Source organism: Cetorhinus maximus, chromosome 24 (assembly GCF_964194155.1).
Source record: "Cetorhinus maximus chromosome 24, sCetMax3.hap1.1, whole genome shotgun sequence".
Lineage (NCBI taxonomy): Eukaryota > Metazoa > Chordata > Chondrichthyes > Lamniformes > Cetorhinidae > Cetorhinus > Cetorhinus maximus.
The window spans coordinates 48,974,176-48,994,526 of record NC_135902.1 but is presented as its reverse complement, the minus strand read 5'-3'; the positions used below and the strand labels follow the sequence as shown (position 1 = coordinate 48,994,526).

At 42.5% G+C, this 20,351-nt stretch overlaps 1 protein-coding gene across 1 annotated transcript in view; it reads right to left on the bottom strand.

The window, feature by feature from the left end:
* The window catches only part of rgs9b (regulator of G protein signaling 9b), a 79,226-nt gene that overhangs the window by 49,455 nt on the left and 9,420 nt on the right, over positions 1-20,351 (bottom strand). The window contains exon 2 of the mRNA XM_078571234.1: positions 4,020-4,116. Coding sequence (XP_078427360.1) covers positions 4,020-4,116 — 97 coding nt within the window. The remainder of the gene's footprint in view (positions 1-4,019; positions 4,117-20,351) is intronic.

Sequence of the window (20,351 nt, the reverse complement as noted above, 5' to 3'; positions counted from 1 at the left end):
GCATGCCCAACGTATCCCCGCGTCATTTTATGCATCGGCGAGTGGGCCCTGCCTCCGCTTGCCGACCAGAAGATGCTGACCATCGTAACACTGTGTCACACACAGATATGGCCCCGTTATTTATTCAGCCTAAAAACACAGTGGAACAGTCACAGCAAAAGATGGAAATGGTTCAATGTTGTCACTGAAATTGAAGGTGTAGATTCTGAATTTTAAAGCTTTCCATTAGTTTCCACAATATTAAATGTATTCTTCTAGGCGAGGATCTGTCTCAACATGAAAACTTCATTGCACAATATTAAAGAGATTTTATAATCAATCCTTCAGTGAGTGAGCATCTCTCGTGCAATTCTTAATGAATTCAAACACAAAAGAAATGCAGGCAACAAGTTAATAAGGAAATTTTTACACTTAATTAAAAACTGATCAAATCACCTCAAGGCAGTCCATTGTAAATTTAAAAATTTCCACACGCTATCATAGAATCACTTTAACAGCAAACATAATTATTAAACACTGCTGATTAGGAGAGCCAATGACATCAAATGTCTATTAACATGACCCCAAGCTCCAGGTCACTTGCCATTTTAATTCTCTGTCCCACTCACACTCTGACCTCTCTGTCCTCAGCCTGCTGTACTCTTCCAGTGAAGCTAAATGGAAGCTTGAGGAAAAGTCTTTCGCACTCAACACTTGAGTTCAACAATTTCAGATCATAACCATGGCTTCCATTCTTCAGACAGTAACTGTTATTAATGGCTCTGCTGTTGTCATTTACATTTCCTCTAGACCCATCTTTTATTTCTTTACTTGTTACCATACCCTTTTGCCATTTAATCTCTCCTGCCTTCCATCCCATCATGGACCTTCCCTTTGGTCTTTTCCTGCCCTAGATAGAGCAAAGCAGCTGAAGGCACAGCTGCCAATGGTGGAGCAAAGGGAATCGAGAAGGGCAAGAGGACAGAATTGGAGGAACGCCAAAATTTTGGAAGGTGTTGGCCAGAGGAGTTTACTGTCAATCCTCTCCCATGCAGGGCAGGTAGCAGAGCTGAAGGAACCACAGATCCAATAAGGAGTACCTTCCTTTAGGAGAACAGGGGCTAAAATTAGAGGACGATGTCATTCTGACCCTGTCTACTGTCTAATAACTAAAATCACAAAGGACATTTCAAAATCAATAGGTTCTCCAGTCTCATGTGGGTGTCAGCGTTTGGTTTATGTAATCCTCTTACTATTAGACCAAGTAACCTAGCAACAGGCTGAGATAATGAAAGGATGAATCATTGGCATTACTCTTTAGCTGATTTCATTTTATCTCCTAAGTAGAAAGGACAAGTGGCATCATAGTACAGGAATACAGGAAACAGCAGCTTACAACAAATAGCTGAGCATGAATAGTAAATTGAGAAACACAGATAAGACTGACTGGAATTCACAGCAAAGATACACTGTTAACCTCAGTCAAGTTTATTCTGGGCTGCAGTTTCCCCCTCTAACACACTGCATTAAACCTCCAATGTCACTGTGGATCAAACTGTAACACTTTAATTCAAATCATGCAAATGAAATGGCATGGAGTGTGCTTCAAGGGCTGGAATCATTATCAAGAGTGAAATGATGCAAGTGGGAACTGAGATGAAAGAAGCCACAGTGAGTTTCGGGAATATGCATCAAGTTTGGTAGAAAATCACATCTGGCGAATCAAACACCTGAAGTACAAAAGGGAGATTGAATTTACAGGTGGGAATTAGATCTCATGAAAGATCTAGTCAAATTTATATTTACCTATTCCGTTTTCTCACATGTTAACGGGCCTGCTGCATATTTACAGTATCAAATCTGATAGCACAAAAGGACGTTTATTGCCTCACTATACCCATACTGGCTCTCGAAAGGAGTCATCCATTTAATCCCATTTTCCTGCCCCTTCCCCAAATTCTTTTCAATTTTGCTTCTTCAGATCCACTTTGCTTTTAAAAGCTATCATGATTTCCACCTCCTCCACTGTTTCTGTTCGGGCATGCCAAGTGTTAACAACACTGTTTAAAAAAATTCTCACCCTCTCCCTTTCATTAGAAATGGCTTTTGGTAGCATTCACACCTCTAAATCAGAAGGTTGTAGATTCAAGTCCCACTGTAGGCACTTGAGCACATAATCTAGGCTGATAGTCTAGTGTAGTGCTGAGGGAGTGCTACACTGTCAGAGGTGCAGTCTGTTGGATGAGATATTAAATTGAAGCCCTAGGAGAAGGCAATGATCCTAGGTGCTGAATATTATGGTTGGGGGGGCGGGGGGGGGGGGTTGGAGGTGGACAGCTCGACACCACACACACCCCCCCCCCGCCCCACAGGAATCAAAGTCGACGTGGAGCGGGTGGGTGTACCCTGCAGACAGAACGCGCTGCGGACAGGGTAAACAAAGACCAAGTGAGATTTAGCTCTTCACTGGGGAGGAAGTCCTGCCCTTGGGAGCTGCCAGCCAATCCGATTGGCCGACAGCTCCATCAGTCCCAGCAGCGGCTTTAGTGGGCGCTGCCGGGACTGCAAGAAGAGGAGGAAGAAGATCCATACATCCTGGAGACAGGTCAAGTCCTGGGCTGGGAGGGTTTGGGCAGGTTAGGGAGTGGGGGCAGGGGGGAAGGGTGGGTTTAAGGCTGTGGATGGGTTGGAAGAAAAGGGGTGTTCTATCTTCGGGCGGGGATGCCCCCTGATTGTCAAAGGGCAGCCCCCAAAGATAAAACCCCCACTCTTCCTTCCCACCCTTTGAAGAGATTATTTTTTAAAATTGGGCTGTCCATTCAAATACGTTGAGGATTCCGGTGCCCTCGCAGGCTTTTGGTCAATGAAAGCTGTCTTTTGGATAAAATGTTTTTTAAAAAATGATGCCTTCAACCCTCTCAGGTGGACATAAAATATTCTTTATTACTATTTGAAGGAGAGCAGGTGAGTTCTCCTAATGTTCTGGATAATTTATCCCTTGACCAACACTACTAAATCAGTTTAATTAGCCATGAATCTCACCGTTGCTTAGGGAAGGAGGTTTGAGTACTAGAGTAAGGAAGTCTTGCTGCAATTGTACAGGACTTTGGTGAGACCACAACTGGAGTACAGTGTACAATTTTGATCTCTGCACTGAAGGAAGGATATGCTTGCCTCAGAGGTAGTGCAGTGAAGGTTCACTAGATTGATTCCTGGGATGAGCAGGTTCTGTGAGAAGAGGTTGAGTAGAATGGGCCTGCCTGTACTCTCTGGAGTTTAGAAGAATGAGAAGTGATCTCATTGAAACATATAAGATTGAGAGGGCTTGACAAGCTAGGTGCTGAAAAGCTGTTTCCCCTGGCTGGAGAGTTAGAACCAGGGGCATAGCCTCAGGATAAGAGTCGGCCATTCAGGAACGTGATGAGGAGAAATTTATTTATTCAGAGGGTTACAAATCTTTGGATTTCTTCATCCCAGAGGATAGTTGTTACTCAGTTATCGAGTATATTGAATCAATAGATTTTTAGATGCCAAGGAAATCAAGGGATAAGAGGATTGGATGGGAAAATTGAGTTGAGATCAAAGATCAGCCATGATCTTATTGAATGACGGAATAGGTTGGAGAGATCATATGACCTGTTCCTGCTCCTATTTCTTATCTTCTTATGGTCTTATGAACTTTGCTGTGTGTAAACTGACTGCCATGTTTCCTACATTATAACAGTGACTATATTTCAAAGATAATTAATTGGCTGTGAAGCACTTTGGGCAGTGATGAGGTCATGTAAACATTATATAAATATCTGTTCTTTCATCTTAAAAAAAATCACCTTTGGGTTCGGTGCATGTATAATAGTTTAGGAATGGATGTACCACCACTGGTAAACCTGGTACTGATGGAATGGTGTTGCAGTGGATTGTTGGGAAGATTTTTTTAAATCCACTTTAAGAAACAAATTCAAGAGCAGCAGCCAGGATTGTGCAAGTAGCACATTGGAAATCATTTCTTTGGCAGCAGTGAATAATATCGGCCCTCTTACCTGTCATAGCGTGAGGAATAGTAGTTATCATCAGCCTCTGTGTTTGTGTTTTAATTCCGGTATTTGGATCCTGCATCTCCATTATCAGAGGCTCAATCTAAAGAGAGAAGAGGTCCAAACAGGGTGAAAAGGACAGAAGAATTGATCAAAGGAAAAGCTAAAGAACAAAAACCAAATATATCAACACCATTTGTGCAAGGTTGTGCTTGTTGTGGAGGTGGTACACATGTCGTTCTCAGACCATTGAGGCTGAACGTTCATCTCCTGATGGCAGGATGCACAGCTGGTCTCTGAAAGGGTGCCCTGAAGTATCAAACAGGACAACCAACTTTGCAACTATTTCAGAGAGCCACTTGACTCCCTAAAGCCTGTGCACCATCAACAAGGCACAAGTCAGGAGTGTGACACAATACTCTTCACTTGCCTGGATGAGTGCAGCTCTAAAACTCAAGAAGCTCAACACCAACCAGGACAAACCCCACTTGATTGACACCCCATTCACGTGCCGGGAAGGGGACGATACAGCACAAAAACCCGCCATTGTGGCCAGCGAGTAAAATGTCTTTTTTCATGCCCGCTACTGTGCTTAGAGCAAATCTGGGACGATTCCACCCAATGGAGTCCCTGGTAATCCAGAGCTAGAGAAATGAACAGGCTGGTCCCTACTACTAGAAATCTGACACTGTGTGCCTTCTTACTTAGATTTCAATTGCTCACACCAGCAGTGTCCCTGTGCTTTGTGCTGTATCAGATATCGAATTAAAGAATAAACAGCAAAGAAAAAGAATGCAAAACATTTAAAATTTATAACGCTATTGGAAATGCTTTGGTGGAATTAGGAGCTTGCAATTCAATCCAGCCAACTAATATCCTCTAATGACTGCCTTAATTATTGGGTTAGTTCCCCTGGTCTCAGAAATGCATTTCTGTGTGATATAATCACAGTTTTTAATCACTATAATTACAGCAAATGCTGTATGATCCTGTTTGGTAATTAGTGCAGGTAATATGGTGATCTCGGAATTAAAAGGACATTCACCCACTGTATCAACAATGGAGCTTAACAGCTGAAATGTAGTTTGCAGGCTCTGCGGCATTGCTCAGATTTGTTGTAGAGCGAGAGAGATTTCTTGAATTCCATAAAAGCAAACCATCACTCTGCTGGGATAATGAGCTGCAATTCACTACTATCAGTGAGACGAGGCATGTTCTTCCTACACCTGTTTCAAATTTGCTACAAAAAGCAAGCAGTAAGAATCTGGTTTGCATTGACAATGAGAAATGCAATAGGCACTGACAATGGACATTGGCAAAGGATGCTGCAATGGAAACTGGCAATAGGCACTGACAATGATCACTGGCAGCGGGCACTGGCAATGGACATTGGCAAAGGATGCTGCAATGGAAACTGGCAATGGGCACTTGCTTTTTAAAATTGGGTATTGCTGAACCGGGGGCCAATGACGGCCAGAGACCTCAGGGGTGATGGATGAATGGGACTTGCAGCCAGAATGGGGGAACTGGGTGACTGCATTCACTCAGTCAGCAATCTCCCTGCATATGATGACCAGCTCTGTTATTACTGGAGCGTGGCCTTCAACCCCCAAATAGGACCACCCCACTTGGCACAGCTCCTATGGCAGAACCTTCAACTATTGGGTAGCAAAGGGAGCAGTGTTGTTGAGCTGCACCACCACAAAGAATGAAGCAACTTCTTTGTCTTGGCCACAGATATCCAGAACTGTGGCCTTGCTGGATCCAATCTCCAGCGGAGTAGGCTGCAGGCTGAGCTCCCTCTGTAAAAGGTCTTCCCCCGTGTCTCTCACTTGTTTAAAATTCGGCCGGGCTCAATTTTAGAAAATTCAGTGAGGCCTGGAATCTGATCTGTCCTCACAGGTACACATGTAGATGCAATTCTGATGAAAGGTCGCCAACCCGGGATGTTAACTCTGTTCCTCTCTCCACAAATACTGCCAAACCCACTTAGTCTCCCAACATTTTCTGTTTTTACTCCTGTAGATGTTGGATGGGCTCGATCCTCATTGCTGCTGGGATGGCAAAACCAAGGCTCTGGTATCAGCAGTGGGTTTCCTCATCTCATTTTCTTTGCTGGTCTTGGCTTGTGCACAAACTATGCAGTTTATATCAGCAGGCAAGCCTGGTTTTTATCATAACATTTTCTTTGCTTAAAAACTGGTTTGCACTTTAGTGGTTTAACTGTAATAGGGAGATACAGCAAAAGGATAGTTTCATTATTAACAGCACATGACTGCCTTTGTTGGAGATTCTGTGGCAGGGACATGGTGTTACCAGCAGCATGCACCAACTGAAAGGAAATACTCTAAAAATCTCATCTCCCCTACCATTGACAAAGAGATCATCAGCAATTCAAAATGAAAAAGGATAATGTGCTGCCATGAAGATCTTGTGAAAGGGAAGCTCCAGGCTCTGTGCCCAACATCCTCCCCAACCAAATTTTCTTCCCCTCTTTTCCAGAAGGAATTGGTTCTTCCTGGGGTACAGTTCCACTGGCATCTCTGCACCACCTCCCCAACTCGATATCTCCCCTAAGCCACCATACTCCATGACTGAGAGCATCGAGAAGCTGTTACAGCTGAGCCTGACCTGTCCTCACTCAGCACTTCTCAGGAAGGGTCATTGCACTGCACGCAGGAGTAAGGAACTTGGCTGACATTTTTCTCTGAACCGAGGGAACTACAGGAAGGAAGGAAGACCAGATTACCTGTTTTAAAAACGTTGGTTGAGGGATAAATATTGGTCAGGGCACCAGAGAGAATTACTCTCCCTGTTCTTCTTCAAAATATTGCCCTGGGAAGCTTTACATCTAGCAGGGAGAGCAGACAGGGCCTCAGTTGAACATCTCAGACTAACGCCTCATGTAAAAGACAGCACTTCTGACAGTGCTGCATTGTATTGGTTGGGAATGTCAGCTTGGGATTTTATACTCAACTCTCTGCAATAGGGCTTGAACCCAAAATCTACTGACCTCAGCCACGAAAGTTCTATCCACAGAGCGATGGCAAAAGGGGAAACATTCAGGGTATAATAAAAGCAAAATACTGTGGATGCTGGAGATTAAGAAGAAAAACAGAAAGTGCTGGAAAACCTCAGCCAATCTGGCAGCATCTGTGGAGAGAGAAACAGAGTTAGCATTCTCCAATGACTCGAAACATTAACTCTGGTTTCACTCTCCACTGATGCTGCCAAACCTGCTGAGTTTTTCAACAATTTCTGTTTTTATTTTATGCTGAACATTCAGGATTCCCACTCCTGATCTTTCGGTTGATGCCAGCTGTAAAAGTGAATGTGTTTATTTGGCTGGGCTGTGATGCTCCCCACAGCCAAACAGCCTGCAGACACTAAAGTCCCTGGGCTTCAAAATGAAGATTGTGCACTTAGTTCAAGTCTCAGAGAGCTGCCATCATCCATGAAGCTGTGGTCCAGTGGAAAACAATGACATCCAAACAGGTTGTCAGAAACTAAATGAGGGGAATTTGCACGAAACAGTAACCATGTGAAATTGATTACAGTTTTGGCAAATGAAAAACAACAGGAAATTTGTATGTTTCCTTGTGAATTCTTGAACAGTGAACACATACATTACCCAGTTCTGGGTTTTTCCCTTAACAATAACTGACTATAAGTGCACGATATTGCACACTAATCATTTTGAGTTTCCTGAAATCATATCAGCAGACACTCGGGAGAGTTCCACAGATAAATTGAACGTGCTTGTATGTGTATTTTATAATTAACATTCTCTATGAACCACTTCAGCGACACTAAGTTTCTTTTCACAGATATCTGGTCAAAATCATGTAAATTTGGTGGAGAAATGAACCCATTAATGCAATTACAGTGACATGTCTCCTTGCCTGACACTTCTGAACAATTATCTCTTGTTAGAGAGTTCTACAGACATTAACTTCCTGGAAGATCGATGCACCGAATTCCATCTTAATTATACACCCTACTTCCTTCACATCGAACTACTGCATTACTCTATTTATAGCGATGGATCATTTTTTCTGTTTTGGTTACTTGTATAACAATTTAAGTGAAGCAGCAATGCAGAAGGTGATAGTTCCAATGTATGGCACCATTGAGGAGTCAGGTACAGCTTCACACCTGTGAGTCTTTCCCTGGAGCGAATATTGACACTGTTGCGTTAATAATAAAAGGATATGTAATCCAACCGAGTTCAACTTCCACAGGCCTGAGATTTAATTGCATCCTTCCTGGGAGATTCTGGCCAATTTATTCAGATTTCTAAACATGCATGTGTTCTTATATAATGTGATTGCTTGGTAATACTGCAGGCTTTTAAAAAATCTCTTTCAGAGATATAAACAGCAATAGCTTCCTCGAGTAGCATCAACTGTTGGAGTTGATCCAATCCGTAAATTTGGACTGTGGGATCCAAGTATGGTGACCGTATTGTTACGACCAGGTGAGGAGGGGTTGAATGGTTCCCCTCCTTTCCCTCTCCTCAAGTGACAGCAACAAGTCTTTTTTTTTGTTTGCCAATTCAAGTAAGTACTTAACTGTTTATGCGCTGTGGTCATAAAAGAACCAATAGGGTAGGTTTTCTTGAGTGTAACAAAGAAAGAGGTTGGCTTTCTTGTACTTAAACCAATCAAAGTAAAATAATAAAATACGTACCAACTTTCACATGCACACACTCAAAATCCTCACACACACAAATACAGATAACAGAGTGGGCAAGGATAGCTTGGCCAAATTAGAGTCCATAAAAAAAGTCAACGTCTGTTAACTCGGCTGGCTTCAGGCTGAATTCAATGGTCTCCATGCTTCTGATTTAAAGATGTAGAAGACTCGGTTGTTCTTCAAGAGACCAGGTGCGTTGGAGAAAAAAGGAGGCGGGAGGGACCTCACTTAGGTCTTCTCCCTAAGCTGCTTGTTCTCACTTCTGCTGAGAAAACATACTTAAAACAAACAAAAGAGTGGTTTGTCATGTGACCTTCCTTCTCCAACTGCCAGGGGGGTTCAAAAAAAAAGATATTTTCTGTGTATTTCAAAGGTTACTTGATTAGCTCATGTCTGGGAGCTAACTTAGCCAAGGTCCCATTGTCCAAGTGATTAGTGTTAATGGCTTGTCTTCAACACTTGAATACTTTAGGTGATTTCCATAGATGCCTTACTAATGAGACAGGAGATGTGAATCCTTCACACTCTCCTAAAGTCATTGTCTTTGGGTTTTGCAGACAGACAAATTTCACTCCAACGAATTGAAATGTGGAATGTATGGTAATGCAAATTAGGGTTAGCCATCTTGAGCTGTGAGTTCACGTCACTTTATTTAGTCTCTGTGTTTTTAAAAAGTCTGTTTTTATAAGTTCAATTCATGCTTTCAGCTGGTGGATTAAAAGTCATTATTTGGCATAAAGCATATCTTCAAGACAATATCAATGGATGCATCCCATTAGTCTTGTAAGCTACTCAAACCCAAAGAGGTAGTGACTATCCTCAGGATTGATTCTTCACCTGTGTCCTTCTGAACATTTTACTTGTACTCCCTTGAATATTAAGGATTAAAGCCATCTTCCGCTTTATCTGGAGGTCGAAAATGGATCGCGTCCGCAGGGACGCGATGTACAAGCCTCTAGATAAAGGGGGAAAAAACGTGCCCAACATCGCCCTCATACCGATGGCCACCTTTGTGTGTGGCTGCATCAAGCGGTGCGTAGACCCTCAGTACGCAAACACCAAGTGTCACTACGTGCTGAGGTTCTACCTGTCCCCGGTGTTGCGAAGGATGGGTCTGGCCACGCTGCCGCGGAACGCTCCAAGTAGTTGGACCGTGCCGTACCACCTGTCCCTCGTGGAAAAGTTATGCAGAAAAACACCTTTGACCACAAGTCCATCAGGCAGTGGTCAGCACGTAACGTCCTAGAGGCCCTGAGGGAAAAGGAGAGGGTGGACCCTGTGGGATGGTTCCCCGAGCAGACTGTCAAAGTCATTTGGCAGAATGCCTCATCGCCAGAACTTTCCAACAAGCACCAAGACGTGGCTTGGCTGGTGGTGAGAAAGGCCCTCCCCGTCAGATCCTTCCTACATGCCAGGAGTCTCACCCCCTCTGCACGTTGCCCTCGAGGTGGCTGTGGTGGGGAAGAGACCGTTGTTCACCTCCTTGTGGATTGTGCCTTTGCAAAGAAAGTCTGGAGAGAGATGCAGTGGTTGCTGTCGAGGTTCATCCCGAGCAGTTCTGTGACACAGGACTCTGTGCTCTACGGGCTGTTCCCAGGGACACACACCGAGACAAACATCAACTGCAGCTGGAGGATCATCAACTCGGTGAAAGACGCGCTTTGGTCTGCCCGAAACTTGTTGGTCTTCCAGCACAAATAGTTGTCCCCGACCGATTGTTGCGGACTGGCACAATCCAAAGTCCAGGACTACGTGCTGAGGGACACACTAAAGCTTGGGGCAGCTGCCGCAAAGGCGCAATGGGGAAGGGTCGCTGTCTAAGACCTTTCTGCCACAGCGCACCGAGAAACTGGGAACTGTTTAGAGCCCCTCGGGCTGTACAGCTCAAAATGAAAGGCTGTAAATGATTGTAATATTGTTTGTACTGATGCACCTGGTGATACATTTTGTAAAAGTTTAACCTGGATTGTACCCTTGTAATGGTGTTTTTGAAATGGTTTGGAATGTGATTGAAGATATTTTATGAATAAAGTATATTTTTGCAAAAAAAAAAAATTAAAGGATGATCAAATTCAGGTATTTTAGATGATCACCCCTGTGCTCCCTGACCTACATTGGCTCCTGGTCAAGCAATGTCTTGATTTTAAAATTCTCATCCTTATTTTCCCTCCCTATCTCTGTAATCTCCTCCAGCCCCACAATCCTCTGAGATATCTGCACTCTTCTAATCCTGGTCTCTTGTGCTCTACTGATTTTAATTGTTGCACCTTTGGTGGCCGTACCTTCGGCTGCCAAGTCCCCAAGCTCTGGAATTTCCTCCCTAAACCTCTCTAATTCCCCACCTCATTTTCCTCCTTTAAGATGCTCCTTAAAACTTACCTCTTTGACCAAGTTTAGGTCACCTGACCTACTATCCCCTTTCGTGGCTCGTTGTCTTATTTGGTTTGATAATGCTCCTGTAAAACACCTTGGGATGTTTTATTACATTAAAGGTGTGACATAAATATAAATTGTTGGCATTATCAAAGGAGTTGATAGCGTAGATAGAAAGAAATTATTTCCTCTGATGTGGGGAGTCCAGAACAAGTGGGCATTACCTTAAAATTAGAGCTAGGTAGCTCAGGGGTGTTGGCAGGAAACACATCTTTGCACAAAAGGTAATGGAAATCTGGAAATCCCTACCCTCAAAAAGCTCTTGAGGCGGGTTCGGTGGGGTGGGGGGTGTCAATTAAAGATTTCAAAACTGTCACTGATAGATTTTATTAGGTAGGGGTATTTAGGGAGGTCTTGTGGTGCAGTGGTAATATCCCCTACCTCAGGGCCAGAAGCTCTTGGTTAAAGTCCCACTTCAGGTCTTGATGACCATGGAAGGTGTGTTCAGAACATGGCCAAACAGATTGACTACCAGTCTGCAAATCCTTCCAATATGCCTGATGGTGTGCAGGGGAGTTTCCTGGTCAGCCATACTGCAGAAGGCAATGGCAAACCCCTGCAGTACTTTGCCAAGCATAATCATGGACAAATGCAATGGAAGTCTGTGGTTGCCAATACCCTCTTAGGGCATGGTACCTGAAGGAGGAGGGATTACTGAAACAAGGCAACTAAATGGAGTTAAGATACTGATCAGCCACAATGTAATTGAATGGGGGAACAGGTTCAAGGGGGCGTAATTTTATGGCCCCTCCCGCTGGTGGGTTCTTCCACTCCCACCAAAGTCAATGGACCTTTGAATGGCTTGCCGCACTTTCCGGCCCCGCCCCCTGCCACAACAAGGCCGTAAAATTCCATCCAAGGGGCTGAATGGCTCATTATTCCCATGTTTGTTGGCTGTTGGCATTGTGCAGTGATATTCATTGTCCTCCCTGGAGATTTAACAAATACATTAAAGATATCTTCAGCCTTTTCCTTGCATAAGCTGCTGTCTTCAAATCTAAGATATTGATGTTTTTCAGCTGGTTTCTATGTTGCAGGTCAGAACATGACAGAAACCTTATTTTATGACATGGGGATTGACATCGCACACTTTGCCTCAAGAGTTATGAGAGATGCACTTCCTACGTAAACAAGTTTTCTCAGAGATAAGCATCATTATTTAATGAGAATAACCTCAAGCGGTTGGGAGGAACATCGCAATTAAAGACTGTCATATTTCCTCATTATTCCCAGAAAGGAAGGAAAAATAATTGTCAAGTGACCTGGTTAACTGAATACAGAACACCGTTCCAATTAGACTAAGAAACAGCCGAGGCACACTAAATAAACAGAGTTTAGAATGCATATTACAGTGGATGGAGAGTTTTCACCACTGGGGTTTTGTCCTTTTATTAAAACTGTTTTCAACAAATAGAATACTCATAATGCAGATTTTTGCCAGAGCCAGTTATGGTTCTACATCAGTGCAAACTTTGCCAGCACAGTTAACATATCAGAGAAAAGATGTGAGGGAATAGGAAGTTCAGTGGGTTTGTTGAGTTCCGAAACTCAGACTTGATAGACAGGAAATTGGACAGGCTGTTTTACAGGTGAATTCTGCATTCCTGAGCTTCCTCTGTGTACTGTGCCCCTACAAGTGCAACAGGACATGATCTGACCCATTCTCTCTTCAACAGTTTAAAGACAAACTGTAAAGGGGGTAAATGTTCTTCATTGAAAGCACCTCACTATCTCCTGACTCCCACCATCACAGTAATAATATTCCTCTTCAAAACTGAACCAATAGCTGAACATTTTGGAAAGAAAAGCTAGTCATAAACTCATGTGGGGATCAGGCAAGCCTAAAATCTGAATGAGTTCTATTTGCTCCAAGAGTGATCATTTTAGGAAGCGTAATTACAGTGTTTGAAGCTGTGCTGGATTATAAATGGAAACAAATTATGAAAGGAATGGCTTATTCAGAATGCCCTTTTGAACTTAAATGTTGTTCATGCTACAGTGAATGAGTCTGGAGCCTGGGTGTAGAGGTCTGAGTGATGCAGCCTTACATTACGGAGCTGGTGATGTGCTGAGCTGGCCTGAATTGGATGGAACACTTTGTTTCATCGGCACCTGTTGCACTTTCCACACAGATTCAGAAAAAGGCAATGTTAAGCTTTTGTCATTTGCCAGGCTGTGTTGTCTTATGTCAGGACATTTCTGCTTTTGCCTATTTTAACAGAAACAGAAGTGTAACTCACAAAAATAAACATTAAAAAAGACATGTTTGTGCTTCTTCAGCATACACACATGCTCCATTTCTGGTTGAAGAGATACTTATCCTCTTGTTCCCCCTTCCTCCCCATGTAGAGAAGGGTCTGCCCACTCACTCATCACACAGGAAGGTTCACTCCCTATCCACAGCCATTTCAGCAGTGTCATTGAAGGGCGGACGACCATTCCCCCACAGAGACAGTCACTTCCAGAAGGAAAAAAATAGTTTGAACCAGTATTCTTATTTCCCAGTTTTTACTGTTTTTTCCTTCTGGATCCTGGGGGACTACCATAGAAATGACAGAAAGGAAAATGGGAAATTACCCACCAAGGAAAGAGACAATGAAATGAAGTGAACTCTCTCAACAATTACCATCTTCAGGCTTGACTTCGGATCGTCTCCACTGCCCCGAAATGCTTGATGTCCAAGGGAATGGACAATTTTCACATCCAGTAGAAAGGATCACTTTGTCCAAATAGATGTTCTCCCATTAATTATCACTAGTACATTTACTGAATCATTTCCAAAGCACATGCTAAACACACTCAGGCCTGGAACATTATCATTTCTTTTCACCTACATGGACTCAAAATGCAATACCATGCTCCTAAATTCTGACTATCAACTGTTTTGAGAAGTAGATTATCATTCTGCATTACAATTAATTATTTGGCTGCAGTTTGTTCTGTTAAAGATGTCTTTGGCTGTCAGATGTTATCTGATGCATTGTAAGCCATGCCTCAGTGGGTAGCACTCTCATTCAAGTGCCACGCCAGAGACTTGAGCACAAAAATCTAGGCTAATGCTCTAGTCCAGTACTTAGGGAGTTGTCGCACCATTGTAGGTGTCTTCTTTTAAATGAAACATTGAACTGAAGCCACATCCTCTCTCTCAGGTGGGTGCAAAAGATCCCGTGGCAGTATTTCAAAGAAGAGTGGGACAGCTCTCCCCAATGTCCTGTCCAATATTTATCCATCAATCAGTATGTCAAAAACAGATTATCTGGTCATCATCGCATTTCTGTTTGTGGGAGCTTGCTGTGCACAATTTGGTTGCCCCATTTGCTACATTGCAACCGTGACGACACTTCAAAAAGTATTTCATTGGCCGTAAAGCGCTTTGGGATGTTGTGAAGCTGTGAAAGGCGCTAAATAAATGCAAGTTCTTTCTTTCTAACACTGATGGATGGATGGATTTGATTGCAACAGAGAAACAGCAGCAGCTGTCACTGTGTGCCTTGGACAATGCACAATGTCAGAGAGGTGCCTGAAGAGCTAGCAAAATGAAAAACCAGAAAATGCTGGCAGGGGAAATGGCTTGCACTTGCCGCTGCCAGCACAACTGTAAAGGCAAATTGCCTCCCAATGTGCTCCTTGGCTGTTCCGGAGGGAATCCTGCACCTCATTTCTTTCACAGCATTGCCACCAAAATCCAGGCTGCTAAATGTAGCAATAGAGTCATATTATGGGCCATTAATGTTAACCTCTGTCCTAACATTTATTGTAAATTCTGATGAGAAACTGGACTTATTGCTATCGTAATATACTTCACTGACATAATAATGAGTCAAGGCAATTAGTTTGTCATAAATACAGAAAATTCTAGAAACATTCATTGCATTCAGGTTGATGACCTTTCATGAGCACTGGGAGAAGTTAGAGATCTAACAGTCTATGAACAAGTACAGAAGCAGAGTCGTGGGGAGGTGGGCATGAAACCAAAGGCAAGGTCTATGCAAGGGTGGAGGGAAAAAGTGACTAAATGACAAAAGAGATGATTGTGCACAGCAAGAGGAGATGATAATGGGACAGGTAAAGCAACGAAAGATGGGTCTAGAGGAGGTGTAAATGACAACAGCAGAACCATTACCAGTACCTTCTGTCCGAGAATGGAACAGTGGTTGCGATCAATTTATTTTCGCAGTTTTAGTTTGAGGGATGCCTTAAAGGTGGCCCATTTTTATAAATATTTGCATAATGTTGCCCTAAGAATACTGTGAATTAAGAAATTCTCATTGACTCCAGGAATTCTATAATATCAATTGTTCATAAAACAATCCCAATGTTAAAAAGAGGTGGAGATTTGCAAAACTGAGAGAATCTTGCAGCACTGAAAAAGCAGACCACGTCTTTAAAAAAAAAAATTCTATTCTGCATTGAGTACCTGCATGTTGTATGGAGCTTTACATATTATTAGTTATATTATTCGAGTTCTTTTCTTGTCTGATTTAAGCTATTTATTTATTCATTCTTCCTGTCTTTAGACCACCTTTCCCTGTATAATGCACCATTTTCCAATTTAAAAACCACTTATTCTCAGTCACCAGGTAGTGTGAGAGAGTGGGAGTCCTTCTGATTTTGCCCACCACCATTTAGAAGTGGACTACCAGCCCCTGCCACCTCAATTGCTTGGGGTCTCAGAACATGGAAAAACTGGTAATGGTTCTGCTGTTGCCATTTACATTAGAACTACAAATAATAAATGAAGAGCTACAAATAATAAGAACTACAAAAATAAATGCCCGAGGATTATGATGCTTAATGTAGGTGTTTGGGAAAATTATAATGAATGCGATTGTTAACTTGCTGCAGCCTCTTTGTATTTGAGAATTAAAATTCGCCTCCAAGCATTAGAGTCTCCTTTGCTCTACATCATCTAACATTTGTAAAAGGGAGTTTGACTGTTTCATTTTGCGCTGCTCTGTCAATTGGGCTGATTTATTGTAGTAATACTGTAACAGCGCATACATGAAATCATTAATGTGGAAAATTCATGCATCGATCAAGCTTTGTATCGCTTGAGTGAACTCAGTGTAGTACACAATATCAAAATTCCCCCATGTGTTCCCATTGATCAGAAGCAAGCTGACAGCAATGCTTCACATCTGGTGGAGAATGCTTGTTCTTTTTTATTGAAAGTATTTCATGAAGGGTTTAGGTAGAATAAATGCAGAAAACCCATTTCCAGTGGCTGGTGGGTCTATAACCAAAGAGCGCAGATATAAGTTGATTGGCAGAAGAACCAGAGGGACATGAGGATTTACTTTTAAAACACAATGGGTGGTTAGGAATTGGAATGTATTATCTGACACAGGGTGGTGGAGACAGATTCAATAGCATCCTTCAAACGGGAATTGAATAAATAATTGAAGGAGAAAAATTACAGGGATATAGGGAAAGAATGAGGAGAATGGGACTAACTAAATTGCTCTTTAAAAAAAGTGGCAGCACAGACTTGATGGGATGAATGACCTCCTTCCATGCCATACTATTCCATGATTATTCAGTGCTAACTCACCTGGCAGGGAGAACTATTTCGGGGATGGGGTGGATGGTAGGCCTTCAATGCAACAAGTCAATCACAAGGACAAGACTAGATTTTAACAGATAAGACTAAGATTTATTATTGAAAGGCACATTCTTAGAGCTCTCCCGGTGTGGATCTATGGGTAAATGGTCTTCACGTTGTGGAACTGACCGGGACAGTCTCCAGTCTGTACTGAGTTAGTTGATCTCTCTCATGTCGGCAATGGGAGATTGGCCCCAGTACCCCAGGTCCTAAGGCGCTTTGCTGGGAAAATCAGCTCCTGACTGTTGTCCAGTTAGCTCTGATGGGTAGGAGGTATGTGTAGGTTGCATTAGGGTGGGATTGGGTTTGCCCATGCTGCTTCTGTGCTCGAATAGCCAACTGACAGCCTGGGCACAGACAGGAAGAGTGGATCTTTGGAATTGGCATGAGTCAGCAGACAAAACAGAAATACAAGTATTGCCCTAATTCCAAACACATATTTGTGCCGTCAGTCACCTCTCTAGAAGGTACTGTTAACTTTGATAGCATAATGTTGAAAAAGCCAGGTTCAGGCAAGTCCATAGTTGCTTCAGTCACATTTTTCCATGTTCTGAGACCCCAGGCAGGTGAGGGGCGGTAGTCCACTTCTAAATGGTGGGGGGCCAAGTCAGAAGGCCCCCCCCGCCCTCTTTCACACTGCCTGGTGACTGAGATGAAATGTAGGACTAGGAATAAGTGGTTGGGAGCAATGCATTTTTAAATTGGAAAATGGTGCATTATACAGGAAAGAGCAGTCTAAAGACAGGAAGAATGGAAAATTAAATAGCTTAAATCGGACAAGAAAAGAAGAACTCTAATCACACAATGAAATTAGCAGTGATAGGGTGATATTTTGAGCACAATGGGTTGCTCTCAAAACATTAATGGATTTTTAAACTTTTAGGTACAATACTGACTAATGGGGTGACCTTCATTAAAACATGGTGCTGGTAGAGAGAGAGGGGTCTCTGTCTAACCTGTTAACTCATTCTTTTAGGAGCTGCAGGACCTGCTCCATTTCACATCTACCATCTGAATCTCAAATCTCTTTTAATTGAAGGTTGTCAGCGTTTTTATTTCTTCGTTGTTTTGTATATTCCTTAGACCACCCATTGTCTTAGCCAGTCGCACATTCTTTGTTCCTTTGATGTCTTTTATTTATTTAATGCCTCTGTCTACATCTACAACTTGACTGATGTGATCTTTCACATCATTCCACCTTCTGTGTTTACCTTTTTTTCAAGAATTTTATTCCCTCCACTCTTCCTTTCCTTGATTCTACCAATAAATTGTCCATATCTTAGCTTTTGGATCTGATGAAAGCTGTGAGCTCAGACCACTGACTGTCCGTTCTCCCCACAGATGCTGATTGACCTGTTTTATTCTGTTCTTATCTGCTACATGCTGCCTGCCTTCTGCTTTCCTAGTAATTTTTGTTAAAATTAGTGACTGCCTTAGCACTGAACCTTTTCTGCATTTTCCTGTCCCTTCAAAGCAGTTTCCTTTCATACCACATTGAAAGTAAGATGGGCAGTTATTGCAGCTTTAAGCACTTGCTCTGATCTTTTCTTGATATTGTCTGATATCCTGCCAGAGGTATTCAAAGAAGCAACCTTTCCAGAATTAATCAACATCTTCGCCTAACTATCCTGCCCGTAGACGCGACACTATAAAAGTACTGATAAAGAGAGAAAATGGTGGGAACACTCAACATGCCAGGCAGCATCTGTAGAGAGATAAACAGAATTAATGCTTCAGGCAGACAACCTTTTGTCAGCACTGGAAAAAGTTAGAGATGAAAAAGGATTTAAGTGAGCAAGTGAGAGCAAAAAGGAAAGTGAGTGATTGTGGGGGAGGCTGGAATTATTAAACAACAAAAAGGTTATACAGGGCAAAAGGGGGTGCTAATGGAACAAGCAAGTAAGCAAAAGATGGGACTAGATTGAAAATGACAAAAGCAGAACCATTACCAGCACTCGTCCAGAATAATGGAAGCGGCAATCATAGTCTGAAATTGTTCAACTCAAAGGCCGGGAGACCTGCCACAGGTGATGCAGCGGGCCAGCCAAAGGTGCACTGACTTCCGGCAGGACCAGGATGTCCCGGCAGCGGATGGGACCAGAAAATCTCGGCCAAAATTAAATCCAGAGGACTGTAAAGTGCCTGGTCAAAAGATGAAGTGCTGTTCCTTGAGCTTCCAATGAGCTTCATTGGATTAGCATAGGAGGCTGAGGTCAGAGAGATCAGAGTGGGAATGGGATGGTGAATTAGAGTGATAGGCGACTGGAAGCTCAAGGTCATGCCTGTGGACTGCACAGGGATGTTACCACAAAGCGTTGACCCAATTTGTATCTGGTTTTCCCAATGTACAGAAGATCACATCATGAGCAGTGAATACCTAATTGAAAGAAGTACAACTGCTGTTTCTTCTATAGAAGTACTATACTGTACTGCTATTATCAATCATGAGCATGGATGTGAGCTCCCTGTCAGGTAAATCTGATTGTGAACTGATTATATACTACACTACTTCACCATAGCTTTTTACTTCCCTGTCAGATGATGGACCGATCAAAGCAAATCTCTCAGTTTCAGATCAATTTTGCCAATGCAAAATTAACAACTTGTAGATTCTTTGTGCTCACATCAGGAATATTAGCAGTCAAAAGGCAACAGGAACTGTTCCATCAACTTGTGCAGAAGAACAGCACATGAGGCTCACTGAAGGATCCAGAGCTTTTATGATTAATGAAGGATCTTCAGCTTGTGATGACTTGCAATTACATCGATCTTACAGCACAGAAACAGTTCATTTGACCCAAATTTTTTTTTTATTCTTTAATAGGATCTGTGCATACCTGGAAAGGCTAGCATTTGTTGCCCCATCCCTAACTGCCCTTGAACTCAGTGGATTGCTTGGCCATTTCAGAGGGCGGTTAAGAGTTAACCACACTGCTGTGTGCCTGGAGTCACATGGATAAGGATGGCAGATTTCCTCCCCTAAAGGACATTAGTGAACCAGATGGGTTTTTACAACAATCAATGATAGCTTCATGGTCACCATTACTGGGACTATGCTTTTTTTTAAAAATTCCTTATTAATTGAATTGAAATTCTACCAGCTGCCATGGTGGGATTTGATCCATGTCCCCAGAGCATTAGCTTGGACTGCTGGAATACAAGTCCAGTGATATTACCACCACACCACTGTCTCCCACACATTGGCTGGTATTTACACTCCAAACATTCCTAAATGACTAAAGGACAACTGGTAAGGAGGCAAGGGCCTGATTAGCATCAGTTTATTGAAAAGGGAAAAGCACCAAATGTCTGCCTGTGAAAGAACTAAGAGTCAGCTAGGATAACAAGTAATGAGACAGGTGAAGATGTCATTGTAATATCCACTCTGAAGGGTTGCCTTTTTATTATTGCATTTTTAAACTTTTTTATTTATAATATTTTGTTAGTAAAGTCATCTTTAAAACAAACTTTAACTTCAGATGTGTAGCGTTAAGACAATTTTTTCAGCTATTGACTCTAGAGTTAAAAAGCTCTATAACAGATTCAGAATAATTTATTGTCTCAACTATATTAGAAACAATAATCAGCTTGACCATAACACCTGTCCC